General features: G+C 38.8%; 2 protein-coding genes across 2 annotated transcripts in view; one reads left to right on the top strand and one right to left on the bottom strand.

Annotated features, from left to right (window-relative positions):
* Window positions 1–20265, top strand: part of LOC139115229 (uncharacterized) — a 211995-nt gene that overhangs the window by 95657 nt on the left and 96073 nt on the right. The gene's annotated exons all lie outside the window — the stretch shown is intronic.
* Window positions 1–20265, bottom strand: part of LOC139116563 (P2X purinoceptor 4a-like) — a 92213-nt gene that overhangs the window by 38394 nt on the left and 33554 nt on the right. Inside the window, exon 2 of the mRNA XM_070679159.1 lies at window positions 10349–10532. Within this exon, the coding sequence (XP_070535260.1) occupies window positions 10349–10532 (184 nt within the window). The remainder of the gene's footprint in view (window positions 1–10348; window positions 10533–20265) is intronic.

Consider the following 20265-nt stretch of genomic DNA (forward strand, 5'->3'; position numbering starts at 1 on the left):
CATCAACTCAATTAGAGTCTAATAATGTGTGCAACACATTTTCTGAGGTTAAACCCTCTTATCCCCAATTAATGAGGTCAAGGTCAATTCTTCTCAAGATAGCATTATGGGTATTTTCGAGCCATTTATTCATAATGGTTTTATATCACTTTCTAGTGATTTCTCTTCCGCTACCCCTGTCAAAATTTTAAGAGATACCGGGGCTTCCCAGTCTCTTTTGTTGGCAGATACCCTGCCGTTTCTGAAAAGTCATTTTCAGGTTCTAAAGTTCTTATTAAGGGGGTAGATTGTAATGACTACATTCCTGTTCCTCCCATAATGTCTATTTGTCTTCGGACTTTGTTTCTGGACCTGTGACTTTAGGTATTAGGCCTTTTTTGCCTTTTGAAGGGATTCACCTTCTTCTTGGAAACGACCTTGCCGGGGACAAGGTCATTACTAATCCACTTGTGACTGATAATCCTAGTTTAGATCAGGATCCAGAGCCAATTGAACAAGAGATACCCGATTTATTTCCTTCATGTTCCATTACTCGAGCCATGTCAAAGAAAAATTCTGAGAATCAAGATACTCTCAAAATAATGTCACAGATGTTGACTTAAATGACACCTTTCTCAGTCAGGTGTTTGACACGGATCATTCCGTTATCCCTCGTGGATTTGAAACTTCCAGTAAAACTTCTGCTGACCAAAGTCAGACATTTTCTAGATCAAATCTCATTGCAGAACAACACAAAGACCCAGATATTTTGTCTTTGTTTGACAGGGTAGATGATGAAGGTAAAACTTCAGATAGCTCTGTTTCCTATTATACAAAATCTGGTATTCTCATGCGTAAATGGAGACCTCCAGATGTCTTGGTTGATGACGACTGGGCTATAAAACATCAAATTGTGGTTCCAAAGCCCTATCGTGCTGAAATATTGCGCCTGGCCCATGAAACGCCCTGGGCTGGTCATTTGGGAGTAAGGAAAACTTATCATAAAATTCTCAGTCACTTTTATTGGCCTAATCTCAGGCAGGATGTAACACATTTCTGTAAAACTTGTCACACATGTCAGATGGTAGGAAAGCCGAATCAGACCATTCCAAAGGCCCCTTTACAGCCAATTCCTGCATTTCAAGAACCATTTAGTAGGATTCTAATAGACTGTGTTGGGCCCCTACCAAAACAAGATCAGGAAATGAGTACATGCTGACAATAATGTGTACATTACTCGGTTCCCGAAGCCATACCACTGAGAAATATAAAGACAAAGACTATAGTGAGAGCTTTAGTCAGATTTTTCACTTTATTCGGCCTCCCTAAATGTGTCCAGTCCGATCAAGGCTCCAACTTTATGTCTGGTATTTTTCAACAAGTAATGGATCAGCTAGGCATTAAACAGTATAGGTCATCCGCCTATCATCCAGAAAGTCAGGGTGCTCTTGAGCGATTTCATCAAACTTTGAAAAACATGATTAGGACCTACTGTTTTGACACAGAGAAGCAGTGGGATGAAGGAATTCATTTTCTGCTCTTTGCTGTTAGAGAGTCAATTCAAGAGTCTCTTGTTTTAGCCCATTTGAGCTTGTATTTGGACATACAGTCCGTGGCCCACTTAAGCTAGTTAAAGAGAAATTCCTATCAGACGATGATGATTGTCTGAATATTTTGCAATATGTGTCAGATTCTCGTACAAAACTCTCTAAAGCATGTGAATTAGCCAGAGAAAATCTTGAGTCATCTCAGCAGTCAATGAAAATCAAATACGATAAAAACACCTCAAAACGGAAGTTTGAACCAGGTCAAAAGGTTCTTGTTCTACTTCCAATTCCTGGAAAACCACTCCATGCTCGTTACTTTGGGCCATATCTAATTGATAAGAAATTGAGTGATTTAAATTACATCATAATAACCACCTGACAGGCGAAAACAAAACAGCTATGTCACATAAATATGCTTAAGTCATATTTGGATAGGGATAATCCTACTAAAACAAAGCCTGTCAATGCAGTCAGTTCAAACCATTATGAAGATAGTGATACTGAAACTGACTTGAGTGAAAATACTCTAAACTCAAAGCTGGGCTCGGTCAAGCTTCAGAACTCAGAAATCCTGGAGAAGCTGGAGTCTACAAAGTTGGCACACCTCCAGACAGAACAACAACAACAGGTGAAAGAACTGCTCCACGAATATAAACACCTGTTTCAAGATGTTCCAACGAGGACAAACGTCATCTATCACGACGTTGATGTTGGGGACAGTAAGCCTGTAAAACAACATCCATACAGACTGAATCCAACAAAAGCGAAATATCTCCAGGAAGAAGTCAAATACCTGCTGGACAATGACTTTATTGAACCCAGTAAAAGTAACTGGAGTTCGCCGTGCATACTTGTTCCCAAATCAGACCACAGTTATCGTATGTGCACGGACTTTAGGAAGGTCAACACTTTAACAAAGACAGACACTTTCCCAATCCCGAGGATTGATGACTGCATCGACCGAGTGGGAAAAGCCAAGTATGTGACGAAATTTGACCTACTGAAGGGATTTTGGCAAGTCCCTCTGACGGATCGTGCTCGTGAAATATCCGCCTTTGTTACACCAGACGGATTGTTCCAGTACAAGGTGATGCCATTCGGAATGAAGAACTCTCCGGCAACGTTCCAACGGATGATCAACGACGTCATATCCGGGCTAGACGGATGTGCAGCTTATGTTGACGACGTCGTCCTGTATAGTGACACCTGGGAGGAACACATCAAGCTCATGCGGAAGTTCTTTGAGAGACTGAGTAAAGCAATGTTGACTGTCAACCTTGCCAAATCTGAGTTTGGTTGGGCTAGGGTAACTTACCTCGGACATACTGTAGGACAGGGTGAGGTAAAACCTGTTGATGCCAAAATCAGTACCATTTCAAGTTTTCCCATACCAAACTGCAAACGACAACTGATGCGCTTTCTCGGTATGGCTGGTTACTACAGAAAATTCTGTCCAAATTTCTCCACAATTACTGAGCCTTTGACTAACTTACTTAAAAAGAAAGTAAAGTTTGTTTGGTCAGAGCAATGCCAACAGGCATTTGATACACTTAAAGCCATACTGCAAAGTGCTCCAGTGTTGTCTGCACCAGATTTCACTTTGCCATTCAAATTAGCTGTGGATGCTAGTGATACGGCTGCTGGTGCTGTTTTATTGCAAGAGGATAGTCATGGTATAGATCATCCTGTTTGCTATTTTTCACGCAAATTTAACAAATCCCAGAGAAACTACTCTACAATTGAAAAAGAGTGTTTATCTTTGATATTAGCTTTACAGCATTTTGAAGTTTATGTTACTTCTTCAAACCAGCCAATAGTGGTTTATATTGATCACAACCCTCTTGTTTTTCTGCAGAAATTTAAAGGCAAAAATCAGAGATTGCTAAGATGGATTTAATGTTACAGGAGTTTAATCTTGACATTAGACATATCAAAGGCAGAGATAATTTAATTGCAGACTGTCTCTCTCGTATTTAGAGTTTATTGTTGTTCACTTTCAAGAAATTTTACTTTAGAGTAAAAAAAAAAAATTTGAGTACTTAAATCTTTTTCAAGATTACATTTGCAAAAGAAAGATTTTTCTTTGAAAAATTTTCTTTTTTTTTGAAGAGGGGGGTGTGCTATGTAGGTCATTTCCCCCACACTCATTATGACCTGAGTTCAATTAGTCTAGAAAATTCCCAAGGTCACTGCCCTTAATGACCTCACAACCTTGAATTCAATTAGTCATGTTTGGAATGTTCTGGAAAGTTGATTAGTTGTGTAAGGGAGATAATTTTAGAACAGTAATTGCATGTCAATAAAAGTTCTAGATTGTTCTTATATGCTTATGTAAACACATGAGTATAAATACTGGGACAGCAGGCTTGCAGTCAGACTTTTGGGATCGTGTCTTGTGTGTTACTAAACTCCAGCAGTAGTCATTCTCAAGACTTTCCAAGACCTTCACTGCCAACGCTGGATTTATACTTTGGACTTTGTGCAACTACAAGCCTGCAAGCCGAAGGACTGTTCATTCATCCGACTGACTGTTACAACTCTGAGACTGGAGCTTTGCCGTCCCAGCTGAGATAAATAGTCTGTACACTTTAAAGCTTGTATTCTATCCTTAACTTAGCAATCAGTTTTATTTTCGTAATAAATTTTGTTTTAACGGAAACTGCTGAGTTCACCCTTTTGTTCGTTTTTCTCTGCACGTAACAGCACTCAAAACTCAAAAATGTCGGATATTATATGAACCTGAAAAATCGATGCAATTTTGTCAAACTTCGGCGAACCTACCGCCGGTGTAGCTGTAATAACTGTTGAGTTGTTTTTAGTGTCCACGGACGAAGTCCTGGAGGAGTTATAGGTTTGGTCATGTCAGTCCGTCCGTCCGTCCGTCCGTTCACGCAGATATCTCAGACATGCCCTGGTCAATTTCTTTCAAACTTTGCACAAGAATAGTACCCACCCCATACAGATGCACGTCGATTTGTTTCAAAATGCGATCGAATTTTGCCGTGTTAGAGGACTTTTTAGTTTACACCTCCATAGACTCCCATGTATAAGGCAGTTCTCCATAGACTCCCATCATGTGTTAGGCCAAGAAAAATGAAAATTTATTTTCTCTTCATATGCATATTGCCTAAAGGATGCAGTGACACAGTTTTTTGTCCCCACGGATAAAGTCCAGTGGGCTTATAGATTGGGTCATATCCGTCCGTGAGTCCATCAGTGAGTCCATCGGTTCACGCAGATATCTCAGACATTTTGACAAAATATCATGTGACCTTGGTGACCTTTGACCTCAAATATACATATTGTCCATAACTCAGTAACCACAAGTGCTAAACCTTTCATATTTGGTATGATGGGACACCTTATGACGCCACATATTGTACCCCATTAATTATGCGCATATCTAATTTTGAGCAAGCCAATAGAGCTAGAGGTCTGATTTTTGGTATATAGGATTAAGTTAACAATATAAATTGCTTTACAAAACGTCACGTGACCTCAATGACCTTTAACCTCAAATATACATATTTATCCACAACTCAGTAACCACAAGTGCTACACCCTTCATATTTGGTATGATAGGACACCTTAGGACACCATATTTCCTCATTAATTATGCGCATATCTAATTCTGAGCAAGCCAATAGAGCTGGATGTCCGATTTTCGGTGTAAAGGGATAACTATAGGGTAGAAATCTAAATATGCCCATCTAAATATTAGACATCTACCATCGAGAACAAAAGAAATTTGCTGTAATTTGAATATTTAAGGAGTTTAAGCAATTTCCACTATAAATAAAGAACCCCTGCCTCAAACTCCACAAAAGTTGCTAGACATATTTTGCCGTTGTCATGCCATTGCTTCGTTTAATAACCAGTTAATCAAATGCCTAATTAACAGGAGGAAATTCAAGACCATATTTGAATAGTAGTATATATTGTCCTAAAATTACTCTATCACGGCCCAAGTACTCATTGCCTTCAGCAATACTGCCTTGTTATTATTATTATTTATTATTATTATTATTATTATTATTATTATCACAAGTTTGCAACATGATAAATGGCAGTACAAAAATGTTGACATCATAAGCGATCAAATTTTTATGTATCATGGTGATGTTTGATTTTTACGTGCCAATTGGCATACAAAACATGCTGATAACATCATCGGCCAGTCTGCATGCTGTTACGATACCGATTTCTTAATCATGTCAGTGAAATTTCAGTGTTACTCTATGTATACCGGCACTTACCTTATGATTGATTTACCTTTTCATAGGCCAAGCCAACTTGGCGTTTGCCCCTATTAATTTAGTTCAAATTTTATCTGTTTTCTCTTTTAATACTTCAAAATTCTTGATCATATAAGAAATTCGTTGGTAGATTTGGAGATCCTATATCTAAATATGACAAATCTGTCGGTCAGATGATGAGAGACTGCATTGCTGGCTTTGACTCACAACACTACTTTGGCAGCTATCTGAATTACCATACACTACTTGATGGGTGTAGCATGCTAGTAGGGTACGTTTAGCCATTCCAAACACCTGGTACCACCATTTAACCAGTTGTTTGCGATTGCAATAATGATTTTGTCAGTGTTTTATGGTGTTTTTGTTTGTGTATTGTATCTTATTGTTTCATGGACATGAATGATAACCATTGCTTTGAATTATTTTTCTTAAGTGAGTAAAGAACAAATTTATTTATGATTTGATTTGAATGTAATTATAAAATTAATGATAGGTTTAGATCTTGCAATGTCAGCATTTTTTCTTTCTATTTAGCATAGTTTAGAATGCTCTCCTGCATGTGCTTTCTGACAGCCATTTCAGCCGTTTGCTATGTGCACATCAGCTAAATTTACATATTCCATGACCTTCACCGACGAGTGAAATGAAAGCTCCATAAATTTAACGATGGAAGCACTTGTTTCCATGGCAACTATTCTGAAGTTCAAAATGGTTGGTAAGGAAACAAGTGGCATAGTAGTGGAGATAGCCTTTCAACATGAGATACTCTTATCATTTGATTGTTGGAGCCGTCAAACCATTTATGGTTGGGTTTTGATAAACTTATATTTCTAGCCACTAAATAGTTGCCATGGAAACAGACTGCGTGAGCATAAAGACCAGTTTGGTAGATATTGCAACCCATTAAACCCTATTTTGAAAGTTTGTTCCATTCTAAGCATTTTCATTTGGCGAAAAAAAGGTATAAGAACCCCAAAATGGTTGCCACGGAAACAGTAGACACAGTGATGGACGAATCAAACTCATTTTGGTTGGGTTTTCGAAAAACATATGTCGGCCACCAAACGGTTGCCATGGAAACAGGCCGTAAGAGCATAAAGATCACTTCTTTATTATAACCCATCAGAAACCCTTTTTGAGTGTGTTGTTGCATTCTTAGCAATTTCAATGAAATTTGCCAAAAATATTTATGGGGCATCAAAACAGACACCATTTTTGTTTGCTTCGACCACCCTTAGGCTGAAATTTCCCTGAACATCGGACCTTCTATTATTCACCCCTAGGCTGAAATTTTCATGAACATCGGACCTACTATTATTCGCGTTATGATAGTTATATGATTCTTTAATTATTATTATTTTTATTATTATTATTATTATTATTATTATTATTATTATTATATTATTACAAGTTTAGGGGCTATAAGTATTATGAGAAATCTAATAACAGTTCATTGAAGCTGTGGGAATTCTGAAAAAGAGGTTGTTGTTTTTTTATTTTGTCAATAGGGGTGACTTCTAATTGTCGTACGTATTCCTTTTGACATCACTACCCTTATGAATATTCATAAACTTGCAAAAACTGACAGTCGCTGTGTCTGGCAGCGCGTGCTCACAGCTGCTGAGCTGCACAGCGTAGCCTTCGAATGCAGGCCCATCGTGGCAGTCGTGGGCGTGTAGAAAACAAGGCACAGCGACTGTGGACAGTCTATGCCAACTTGTCTATGCCAGTGTAAATGGCCTTGTAAACGTATCTTCAGCGTGGCATTTGTAGTTGTTGCGAAAAAAATAAACCCTCTCCCTATACTGACGTTGTTGGTTTTATTTTGTTCATGTGCATTAACTGTAAGCAATCAAGGAAGTTTTGGGATGGAAATAGAGCAAAGGCATGAGTTTCCACGAGATCTGTGCTACAAATATAACTTTACGCATGCGCACTCTTTTGCCAGTGGTGCGTGTAGCCTGCCAATATGAGCATGCGCAATTGAGTGAACGTGCGCGTGAATGTGTCGTCTGCACACTACGTCCCGTGTTATAATCATGTCATTCAGCTTTGCATGTTGACAGAAACTGGAATTACTGCAGAGAATACTTTTCAGGACATCACATGTGAGTCTCTAAGGTAACAAGTAGGACGTTTAGGAAATCCTTTCAGAAAGTTCACGCCGCCTGTGGCCATTTTGTGGAGTATAAGCTTATAGTTATACGTACCTGGAGCGTATACAGTATTTCTACTGTACAGTGTACATATTGCCGGATAATATGCGATGGAATTTTGCGTTTCACGTCGTTCAATCATTCAGATGGAAATGCTGCCCTTCTCCAAACTTTGAAAAAAACAGGGTGACAGATTTGGAATGCTAACAATTGTATATCAAGAATGACGTAATTTAATGAGAAGACATTGTATTCGAGCACGGCTACAGTTTTTGATTCGAGAACTCTCATCATGATGGACCGTGGTTGTATTCAACAATCGAGAGGGCAAGGGTGAGTCGAACTTTTTCGTATGTCCATGTAGCACTTGTGCAAAAATAAGTGAATCCACAGGCCTTTGGCGAATCAATAAATGCGTTTTTCACCAAGCTGAAAGGTTGAAAGATCCGTCCGTCACTTTGGGACGAGGTAGATAAATGCAGTCAAACCCAGCTGGGCACATAATGTGACTTGTTCTGGAAATTACGAAGACGACCGGCCGTGCGGTGGAACTTTGCAACAAAGTTTCAATATCTGAACTGACGTACTTGAATGACAGGCACAGGAAACGATGGCCAATAAAAACGCATTCTCGTTGCATTTTGATAATAATGTATCAATCACAATGACACAGAAATTATGCCTCCTCTCGGCAGAAGGGCCATGGCCAATTTTTAGCCCTGCTACAGTATGTCTCAGTGCTGAAAAGGCCATGTTGTTGTCAGGTTGTCATGGCGACTTTTAAAATTTGCATACAACTCTGAGAGTGAAACGGGTTGTTAATAGGTCACAGAACTTTTGAGTCCCACTGTCGTCCATTATACCTGTTTCCTTGGGTATTAAAGGTGTGCAAGTATACACATCAAAAGACTAGAAAATTCACTTCATGGGCAGAATCTCGTAAAGTAGCCTTTTCTTGTCTGGTTAACGAAAACAGATACCCCTGATCTAAAATACGCATGGTTTTAAATAAAAAACTGTGGTTACTTAATGGTTACCATGGCAACATGAAACAAAAATGAACATGGAGTTCATGCTGTGATAAATACACTTAGGAGAGCATTTGCATAGTAACTGGGATTACTTTTCATGGAATTTCGAAAAACTTTGAAATTTTAAAACGCAAATAGGTTACTATGGAAACACAGGGTAGTAAAAATGGATATAATATTTTGTCTTTCTTGCCCACAAATAACCGTTTGGTATAATATTTCTGTTGATTACTGGATTTTTAGACTGGGTATTTGGTCTTTCTTACCCAAAATATCCCTTTGATCTACGATATTATGTTGGTTACTGAATTTTAGGTGGAATCTTTGAAATAACTGGTAATTTTTACTCCTGAATGGTTACCATGGAAACATCTCACATTCAAATGAGTGTGATTTTTTTTGGTATGCTAAAAAGAAAAACCCTTATCACAATTATTTTTTACATCAATCAATAGTTCTTTAATAGGAATTAGGGAAAAGTAACATTTTCAATCCCAAAATAGTTACCATGGCAACTCGAAACATTAAAATAAGTCTTGTTTTTGTGTTCTCTGACCCGAACTCCCCCAAGGTAATTTTCATATCAATCAAAGTAACTTTTCATGGGATATTAGAAAAACTGAAATTTTCAACCCCTAAAATGGTTACCATGGAAACATGGGGTAGTGAAATCGATATCATATTTGGTCTTTTCGACCCAAAATACCCTTAAGGTGAAAGTTTCACGGAAATTGAACCTATTATTATTCGCGTTATTATTTCTATATAATACTTATTATTAATTATTATTTTTTTAATCAATGAAAGATCACTGTATGTCTAGTGAATTTACAAAAAAAGATCAGTAACAACTGTTGACTGCCAAAATCAAACGCATAACAAATGACTGAACAGCTGGTGATGTCTTTGAATACAATTACATGGAATGAATCTAAAATACACTCAGATGGTAGGAGTTCTAAACATACCAAACATTTAAGGTCACAGTGAGTTATTACAGTCACACAGGCAATCGATCAACGGCATAAATCTAAAATTTTCAAAGGTTTTGTTTGTAACTGCTTTGAAAGGTCATATGCCATTGTGATTCTAGATTTAGTGTGAATTTCGTCTGATATATGACAGATTGTTTGTCAGATACGACCATATCTGGGTCAAAAATCCATGTCCTAAAAACTCACTCTGTATATTATCTAACAAATTCCTTTGATTGAGATTCTAGCCTGAGATTCCTCATATGTGATAGCTGATCTTTGTGACAACCATGCAATCAAAAGCATGCTGCGAGGTCATATTCTGCAGTAATGTGCCATAGGGTATTCACATTATCAAACTGTGTCTATTATGGGATTGTATTCACTGAAGTGAACACGGCATACCTGAGGAGGAATGATGTAATCTGCAACATCCCATAGTTTATCATATGGAGCAGTATCATCAACTGTAACAATAGCTGGATCTAAAGCCGATAGATTAATGTAGGATACTCCTTTCACTTTGGTTGTCACAGTACTGACTACATCGTCAAACTCTTGGTAGCCTTTGGACAGTATGATCACATACCTATGGGATTAATAGATGATAGATTAATCACATTACGCTAGGCTATATATTTCTGTAGAAACAAAGCAATTTTCCACAATAATATATTGCACTTGCCTTTTTTCAATTTCAAAACCCTTGCTAACAAAATCATTCGCCTAAATATCAAACCCAAATACATGATCTGTATTTAAAATACGATCTTTACTGAACAGGTAATCCTCACTTTATCTAACCAACATCAATGTTCATTCATTCATTCATTCTGTATTGTCATTTGTAAATTTTATAATGTCAATGTCGCACATAAAGTCGTAGTACAGAAAAGCAACATGATATCGATTTCTCTTACACGGAAGATGAGAACACTAGTAGGCCTATTTACTGATTATGCTATCCGAGGTGAGGAGCTAACATGTCAGAATAATTTAGCTAATAATAGATACACTTGTGTTCAGGGGAATCGATGGAACAAAGCTATTAAATATGACTGTTAACAGAACCAGTGATAGGAATTTGAAGTGATATGTATTATGTTTGGTGAACTAACCACCATAAAAATATCCATCTCTCAAGCTTGTTAATTGGTTCGACATACTTCATCTCCCAAGCTGGATTCTGGCTTGAACCGTAACCCACACATATTCTCTATTTCTCTCAATATCAGTACCTTTATCTTTCGACATGTAAACGCTAGACCAATCTCACTGGGCATGTCAACAAGACAAAATTACCACAATACAGATAGATACTAATACAAGTTTCCACTGGTTTATTTCGCTTTGAGTGAACTTACATTTATCTGAGAGATAGTGCAAGAGTATCTTTAACCAGACTATCTGGTAACCCACACTTTAACATAGCTAGATTAACAGTAAAGTCTACAAAGGGTACTGAAGTGGACTGACAATTTAGAGTCTATCAAAACAAATCGCGCGAACACGAGATTTTGACCATTCACGACATATATGCACTTGCTATCGCTCATGTTTTAAGAAGACTGGTCAAAATCTCGTGGTATACCGTCGCTGGTGTGCTTCTTGCTATTATATTATAACAGTTTTTATTTATTCGGAGATGAATTTCGAAAAAGGATTTCTGCTGCCTTGCCGCGAGTTCGTGTGTGTGCTAACCATGGTATATCACGAAAATGCCACAGTTCATTTCACGTCTCGACCAATCATATCGCTCCATTTGCACCATCAATATACTTGTATTATGTATAAGGTTATTACAAATATTGCCTGTTCCGGTGCGGTGGCAAAAGTTGCAACTGAAAAATGACCTGAGGGCAGCGCTGCCCTCGCGGCAGTTCAGAGCGGAGTAAACTGTACACAACATTCAATGACATCACTGAGGAACTGCATGTCTGCACTGAGGGCAGCCCAGATATATTGCTGCCCTCAGGACAGATTGGCAGATCAGATAGGAAATGGACGTCTGCCCTTAGGACAGGTCTGATATATTGCTGCCCTTAGGGCAGATTGATAGATTTACAATTATGCATCAATGTGTGGGCATAGAAAATGTATGTCTGCCCTGAGGGCAGCTTGGATATATTGCTGCTCTCAGGGCAGATTGGTAGATACACACTATGCAATGCTGTAATGATATGAAATGTATGTCTGCCCTGAGGGCAGCTCAGATATATTGCTGCCCTAAGGGCAGACATACATTTCCTATCCTTAAAGTATTGCATAGTGTATATCTACCAATCTGCCCTGAGGGCAGCAATATATCAGAGCTGCCCTCAGGGCAGAAATACATTTCCTTAGTATCCTTACAGCATTGCCTAGTGTATATCTACCTATCTGCCCATAGAGCAGCAATATATCTGAGCTGTCCTCGGAGCAGACATACATTTTTTATGCTCACACATCATTGCATAATTGTATATCTATTAATCTACCCTCAGAGCAGCAATATATCAGCAGAGCTGATATATATATTTCCTATCCTATTTACCGATCTGCCCCAAGGGCAGCATATATCTGAGCTACCCTCAGGGCAGACATACATTTCCTATCCTACCAATCTGCCCAAAGGCAGCAATGTATCTGAGCTGCCCTCAGGGCAGAGATACAGTTCCTATCTTAAACATTATTACATAATGCATCGTGCAGTGACGTCCTCGAATGTCGTGCACAAGTTTAATCCGCTCGAAACTGCCCTGAGGGCAGCGCTGCTCTCAGGTCATTTTTCAGTTGCAACTACTGCCGCCTGTTGAGGGCTCGTATCACTCTGCATGATGGCGTCGCTACGTGTGCACCTCGCTGCTGTCGCTCTCTTCGTTGTCTGCAGTTTTCCAGTATCTCCAAATGAAAAGTCATGTCAAATAACAGTAAAATAAGACTGCCCATAGACACCACTGCCTGGTTCTCTGTATAACGAAATCCCAGCTGTTACTGATATAATACCGCAATCTCACTTCGTGGATGAACGCTGAAGTGTCGAAAAGGAAAACCGACCACAACACTACGGTACACACAGTAAGTAACAAGAGCGCCTATCGGTATCATGCTGAGTGGTGAAATCGAACGCTTTCCTGGACCAGCCTACACTTTATTTTATCGAAATACTGAAAGTCTCTCAAGTCCTGAAAAGCTTGAAACTTTCAGTATTCACTTCAGCAGTGTCGAATATGACTTTATTTGCAATCACGTAAACCTGGCTCCATGCTGATATATCCGATAACGAAATCCTAAAGGATTCTACTATACACAGAAAGGACAGAGACCCATACAGTGGTTCAACGAAACGGCGAGGCGGAGGAGCCATGATAGCGGTGCACAATCGTTTTAATGCAAGGAAAAGGGACGATCTAGAAAGACATACTGAACTTGTAGGGTGTATATACCAACATGGTCCACTATCAACACCTGGAAAGAATTTGACCTCTCGCTGTCAAAGGTACACGATTCAGCCAACCCTGATCGGGATATCATTGTCATCTGTGGTGACTTCAATCGCGGAGATATTCAATGGAGCAAGGAATGTGGTTTACGCCATAGCTCGCAAATGGAATTACCGTCTGTCGAATTTTTGTCTCGACACTTGTGATGAATACGGATTGCGGCAATTTAACTCGCATAACACATGCAGCAATCAAGTAATCAATCTTGTTAGTGCCACAGGTGTACACTGTTTCCATCACAGAAAAAGCTGCAACTTCAAAGCACGATGCCCTTCATAGTGTACTCGACATAACGTGCCACTCAAAGCCTCTTGAAGAGGACAGAAACATACATACTTGTCGCAAAGGTGATTATGATCATATTAATAACCTTTTATCAAAATAGTGTGGAGTTCACATATTACCTATAATAGAGGTCCATATATCTTTCTTTCATGAATTTTGACTCTGTTTGTGTACTGTCTATTTGCTGTCTGTTCTGTGCTGTTTTTTGTCTATGTTTACAACTTTTGTCTTACGAATTCTGAGCTAGTGTTATCGGATTATGGATTGGTATGATTGTGATTATTGAAACAAGCGTCTCCAACTTCTACGACACTGTGACTATACAATCAATCATTAGAGAATGCGTACCCCTGTCGATGACGCGAAAAGGGAAATATCCTCCATGGTTCGAGAATTCTCTCATAGCACTCCTAAAAGACAAGGAAACAGCGTACAACGCTTATAAACGTTTCAAGTCAACAACTGCATACAACCACTTTTCTGCATTGCGGAAAGATTTTAAACGTTCAAAACTTGACTAATATGCTGAATATATCAAGAACATGAATCCACATCTGTATCTAACCCCAGAGTCTTCTGAAGCTTTATCAAAGCAAAGTGTTCGTTTACATCTATCTCAAGTCACATGAAATATTGTGACAAAGAATCGACTGATCAGAAAGAAATACTCAAAATGTTCAATGACTTCTTTTACAGCGCCTTTACATCGCCCGAATCTGAAAACCGTCCAGATTTGACGTATTTTATACAAGATATTTTGTCTAACCTTTACGTTACGGTTGACACAGTAAAAAACCATCTTAACAATATTAATGTACACAAAGCGTGTGGGCCGAACAACATATCCGGTCTATTTTACGAAACTGTGCCGAAGAATTGGCAATATCACTGACCATGATTTTTAATATCTCCCTGACCTCTGGTGTTTTTCCGTCTCATTTTAAAACAGCCAACTTCATCCAAGTGTTTAAGAAAGGCGATTGTCATGACGTTAAGAACTATCGTCCGATATCTCTTCTTTCACTCATTAGAAGATATTTGAAAAATCGGTATATACAAACTCTCTAAGCATGTGAAGAGTTCCCTTATCTCTGAACAACAAGGTTTCATTAAGAACAGAGACACCGTTTCTAACCTCATTTCATAGGTTGACCACCTGCCAAGGGTTTTGACTCCAAGCAACAAGTGGACTCGATTTATTTAGATCTGAGCAAGGCTTTGACTCCGTGTCTCACTAAATTTTGATTCAGAAAATGAAATATTACGGATTTTCAGGCCCACCGCTAATGTGGTTGGAATTGTATCTCTCAGGTAAATCCCACAGAGTAGTTCTGAACGGTAAACAATCTACCTGGAAGCAAGTTCTCTCTGGTGTTCCCATTGGCTCGTTGATTGGTCTCCTTCTTTTTATCCTGTACGTGAACGATGTGTCTGCTGTCATCTCTCATTCCACCCTATCTATATACGCAGTCGACACAAAACTGTTTAACTGCCTGGACTCAGTTGATGACTGTAAATTTCCTTCAGCAAGATTTAATTAATATCTCAACTTGGTGTATTAGACGGAAACTGAATCTTAATGTTTCTAAATACTGCATCATATCTTTCACAAACAAAAGATACAAAATAGTCTCTGATTATTCACTTAACGACTCCGTACTGCAACGGGTGTCCTCAGTCAAAGGTCTAGGTATAACCCTGACATCTGATTTAAATTTCAAAACCCACATCAATTCTATTGTCAGCAAATCCTACAAAATGCTGGGCTTCCTAAAGCGCACTGTAAATATTTCACCAATATACTGGCTCTGCGAACTTTGTACATTTCCTTAGTTCGTTCAAATCTTGAATACGCCTCTCTTATTAGCCCCGACAGACAGCGTCCGGGGGACTTATAGGTTTAGTCATGTCCGTGCGTGCGTGCGTCCGTTCACGCAGATATCTCAGACATGCCCTGGTCAATTTCTTTCAAACTTTGCACAAGGATAGTACCCTACCCCATACAGATGCACGTCGATTTGTTTCACAATGCAATCAAATTTGGCCGTGTTAGAGGACTTTTTAGTTTACACCTCCATAGACTCCCATGTATAAGGCAGTTCTCCATAGACTCCCATGTATAAGGCCAAGAAAAATAAAAATTTAGTTTCTCATCGTATTCATATTGCAAAAAGGATGCAGTGACACGGTTTTTAGTCCCCACGGATGAAGTCCAGGGGGCTTATAGATTGGGTCATGTCCGTCCGTTTGTCCATCAGTTCACGCAGATATCTCAGATATTTTGACATGTCACGTGACCTCGGTGACCTTTGACCTCAAATATACATATTTGTCCATAACTCAGTAACCACAAGTGCTACACCCTTCATATATGGTATGATGGGACACCTTATGACGCCACATATTGTACCTCATTAATTATGCGCATATCTAATTTTGAGCGAGCCAATAGAGCTAGAGGTCTGATTTTTGGTATATAGGGATAACTTAGCAATACAATTTTTTTGACAAAATGTCACGTGACCTCAATGACCTTTGACCTGAAATGTACATATTTGTCCATAACTCAGTAACCACAAGTGGTACACCCTTCATATTTGGTATGATGGGAGACCTTATGATGCCACATACTGTACCTCATTAATTATGCACATATCTAATTCTGAGCAAGCCAATAGAGCTGGATGTCTGATTTTTGGTATATAGGGATAACTATAGGATAGAAGTTTTTTGACAAAATGTCATGTGACCTCGATGACCTTTTACTTAAAATATACGTTTATGTCAATAAACAATTAACAACAGGTCTATGTCCTTTATATGTAGTAGCACAACACATGCTTTACCTCATTGATTATGCACACATCTAATTCTGGGCAAGCAAATAGAGGTAGAGGTCTGATTTTTGGCATATAGGGATTAGTTAGCGATACAATTTTGTTTTCAAAATGTCATGTGACCTCGATGACCTTTGACCTTGATTATACATATATATGCATAACTTAGTACCCACAAGTTCTATACCCTCCAATTTTGATACGATATTAGACCTTAAGATGTCACATCTTGTACCTCATTTATTATGCGCATATGTATTTCATGGCTGGCCAATACAGCTAGAAGTGTGATCTTTTTTCCCGATTTAGAACCATAGCTTAGACATGCCTCATGTGTTTCAAAATGGGAACAACGACATAGATCAATGTGCTCATAGATCTGAACATATACACTCCAGTGATACTTCTTAATGACCACATTTCCCTGCCCCATCAAGACTAATACTCCTATTACAAGTGGGGACTATGTCATTGTCAATTACTTGTTAAAAAAAACTGGAAGCCGTTCAGATGAAGTTTATCGAATTTCTGTTTCAAACAAAATATTCCCTTATGCATCAGAACAATATGAACAGACACGTAAATATTTCCACCTTCCCAAGCTTTACTTCCGTCGCAAGGCCCCTGTTCTTCACTTTTTATACAAGTGTGTCCATTCCGAGATTGATTCACCCTATACTTTTGAACTGATAAATTATAACTTTCCAATGAGGACACTTCGTCACTGTGAGACTTTTGAATAAACCCGCGAGATCTCGCCTCAATGTTAGGAAGTTTTCCTTTCTTCCAAGATCAATTTTATAATCATCTTGTGTGTAAAAATAATTTTGTTGACATCTACACCAATCTTCGGTCAGACCGTCAAGGATATTTTGTACAGATAATCCGTGTGTGTATGTTATATGCTTGTCTCAGATTTTTATTTAAGCTTTTATTGTCAGACCTATAAGTGGGCCTTTAGCCTGTTGGTTCTGAATGAATAAAATAAAATGAAAATACAGAATAAAAAGGACCAGCATAAGTGCCACTGTCATTTGTTCTGCGTCTTTATTTGGACATGGAGACTTGACATTTGTAATTACCACATGACATGGTGAGATGCAAAATGCGATTCTTTGGACACGAAGACTTTGCATTCTTACATGAAGAATGCGAGAATTTGACTATAAGGGAGCCGTCATTATTTACGGCCTGGAGGTGGGGTCGGAGGAATTGCTTTAGAAAATCCAAAATTTCGAGTAACCCCCCCTGCCAACCATGACGTGTCTGAGTAACTCCCTTTTCTGCTACAGAAATTTTGAGTGACCTCCCCCCCCCCAAAAAAAATTGGGAAAGTTAAATATCTATACAGTAAAATGGATTGCTGCTGCGACAGGCCCTGTACAGACCCTGATTAAACCCTGTGGTACAGGTCTGTGTCGGAAAGAGGTTCCATTGCTGTGACAGGGGCTGATGTACAGGTCTGTATCCAGTGCTCTGATGACATGCAGTGTTCTCTGTAGGATTTTTTACAAGAGGGTGAAGATGTGGTGCGAAAGCACCACAAGCGACTGCACAAGTGGTCGCAGGGGAGGTCAGGAGGGGGTGTCCCCCTCCTGCCGTTGGAGCTTTTGAAAAATAGAGATTAAAATGGTGTTATTTGGTGGCACTTGGGGAGTATTTTTTTCAGATTTTTTTCGTATAAGAACACAAATCTGAGGCAGTGTTCCAAAACTTATATTCCAGTTCACTGATTTTAATTATATTTTTTGCATCAGAGCTGCCCTCAGGGCAGACATACAGTTCCTCTCCTTATTACACATCATTGCATATGCAGTGACGTCACTGAATGCCCTATCACAAACTTGCTGATGTACAGTTTGCTTTCCAAAAGGGAAGAAGTACTATAGATAGGATTTTCATTAGGGTACATTTTAATCCGTATTTGACGCAATCCAAGGGTAGACCTTATCGCGCATTAATAGAGTTTGAAAAAGCCTTTAACAGGATTCAACACTTTTATTGTTTTATAAGTTACATAAAATTGCCTTAAAAGGCAACTTTTTCCGTTATTAAGATCTATGTACACAAATATTCAGGCATGTGTCAAAACACCTCTTGGTATAAGTAAGTTTTCGAGTTTTAGTAGTGGTTTGCAGCAAGGCTCTATCATATCGCCTTTGCTATTTTGTTTCTTTTATAGATGACATGGAATCAGAGTTGAAAACTGAATACTCTTCTGGAGTTTACATTTCTGGCGGAAATCTGATTTTACTCCTTTTTGCAGACGATTTGGTTCTAATGAGTTGCACTATGATAGGATTCAGAGGGAAAAAAAGTGATAAATGGTATATGGATAAACATAAAATTGAGGTTGTGCCTTTTTATAAATATTTGGGTTTAATGTTTCTAGTAGTGGAGACTGGTATATCGCACAAAAAACTTAAGCGGCACAGGCAAGCAAAGCAATGTTTATATTGAAACGTCATATTCGAAATACGGGTGATATCCCGTTGAAGAATTGTTTGCGAGTTTTTGACTGCAAAAATACCCTAATAATAAAATATGCCGCTGAAATATGTGGTTTTACAAGGGCATGGATATTAAACGAGTACAAAGTAGTTTTCGTGTTTTATTTTATGTTTAAATAGAGGGAGGTCAAAGGTCAAGAAGAGGCGTAGGAAGTTGTTTCACACCGTCCGAAAATACTCCTGAAAATTTCTCCAAAAAATATATGCTCTCATCGGCAACAATTCATAGAGCGATTTAGTTCACATTAGTGACGCCAACCAACCGATCATGGGGATTTCACTGGTCCATTACAGACAGAAAATTGGGCTTTTTGGTGGCGGAAACCCAGACCGAAGGAACAAAAGAAGTGGACTGAACGCGCTTACGAAGGCCCCATTGTTATGCAGTGTTACCAAGATAAGTTTATGCATACGCATATGTCTTTTCTTGCTTCTGGCTGCCAGTAACATTGAAGTCAACCCAGGTCCACAAACTACCAGGTCAAAATCACAGTCTTCCGACAGCCCGATCACAAGACAAGACATCAATACTATTCTGGACAAGTTGGATGAAATAGCAAATGACTCAAAAGAAATAAAGGAGAAGTTTTCACGCATGGAATCACGCATAGACAACATTGAAGACACCCTGCATAGCTTGGAAGAGAAGGAAAACGAAAATTCAGAGAGAATTGACAACCTTGAAAGTGTGATAAACGGACAGAATCTGAACGAATTGAAAGATGAACTGAAGCAAACAAGAAGAGAATTACGACAACAAAGGAGAGAAAATGATGAACTCAGTAATAGAACACGCCGTTGCAATCTAATATTTTACGGTGTTGAACAAGACACGGAACGTGAAGACTGGACATCTTCAGAAACTAAAGTTAAGGAAATTATAAAAGATAAAGTCGGCATCGATGAAGACATTTCCTTCGAACGAGTCCATCGCATCGTGAACGCCCCTTTGATACGCGGCTGCAAACCGATCATCGCGATGTTCTCATACTTCAAGGACAAACAACGAGTACTGAGTGAAGCAGCCAAGTTAAAGGGCACCAACATCTCTATCGATGAAGATTTTGCTCCACGCACAAGAGCAATACGACGCAAGCTATTTTCTGTGAGACGAGACATCCTAGAAAAAGACAAAACAGCCAGAGCAAGAGTCAAGTATGACAGACTCGTAGTCACATCAGAAACAAACGGTCATCAAGTTTACATCT

The sequence above is a fragment of the Ptychodera flava genome, chromosome 17 (genome assembly GCF_041260155.1).
Source record: "Ptychodera flava strain L36383 chromosome 17, AS_Pfla_20210202, whole genome shotgun sequence".
Taxonomy (NCBI): Eukaryota; Metazoa; Hemichordata; class Enteropneusta; family Ptychoderidae; genus Ptychodera; species Ptychodera flava.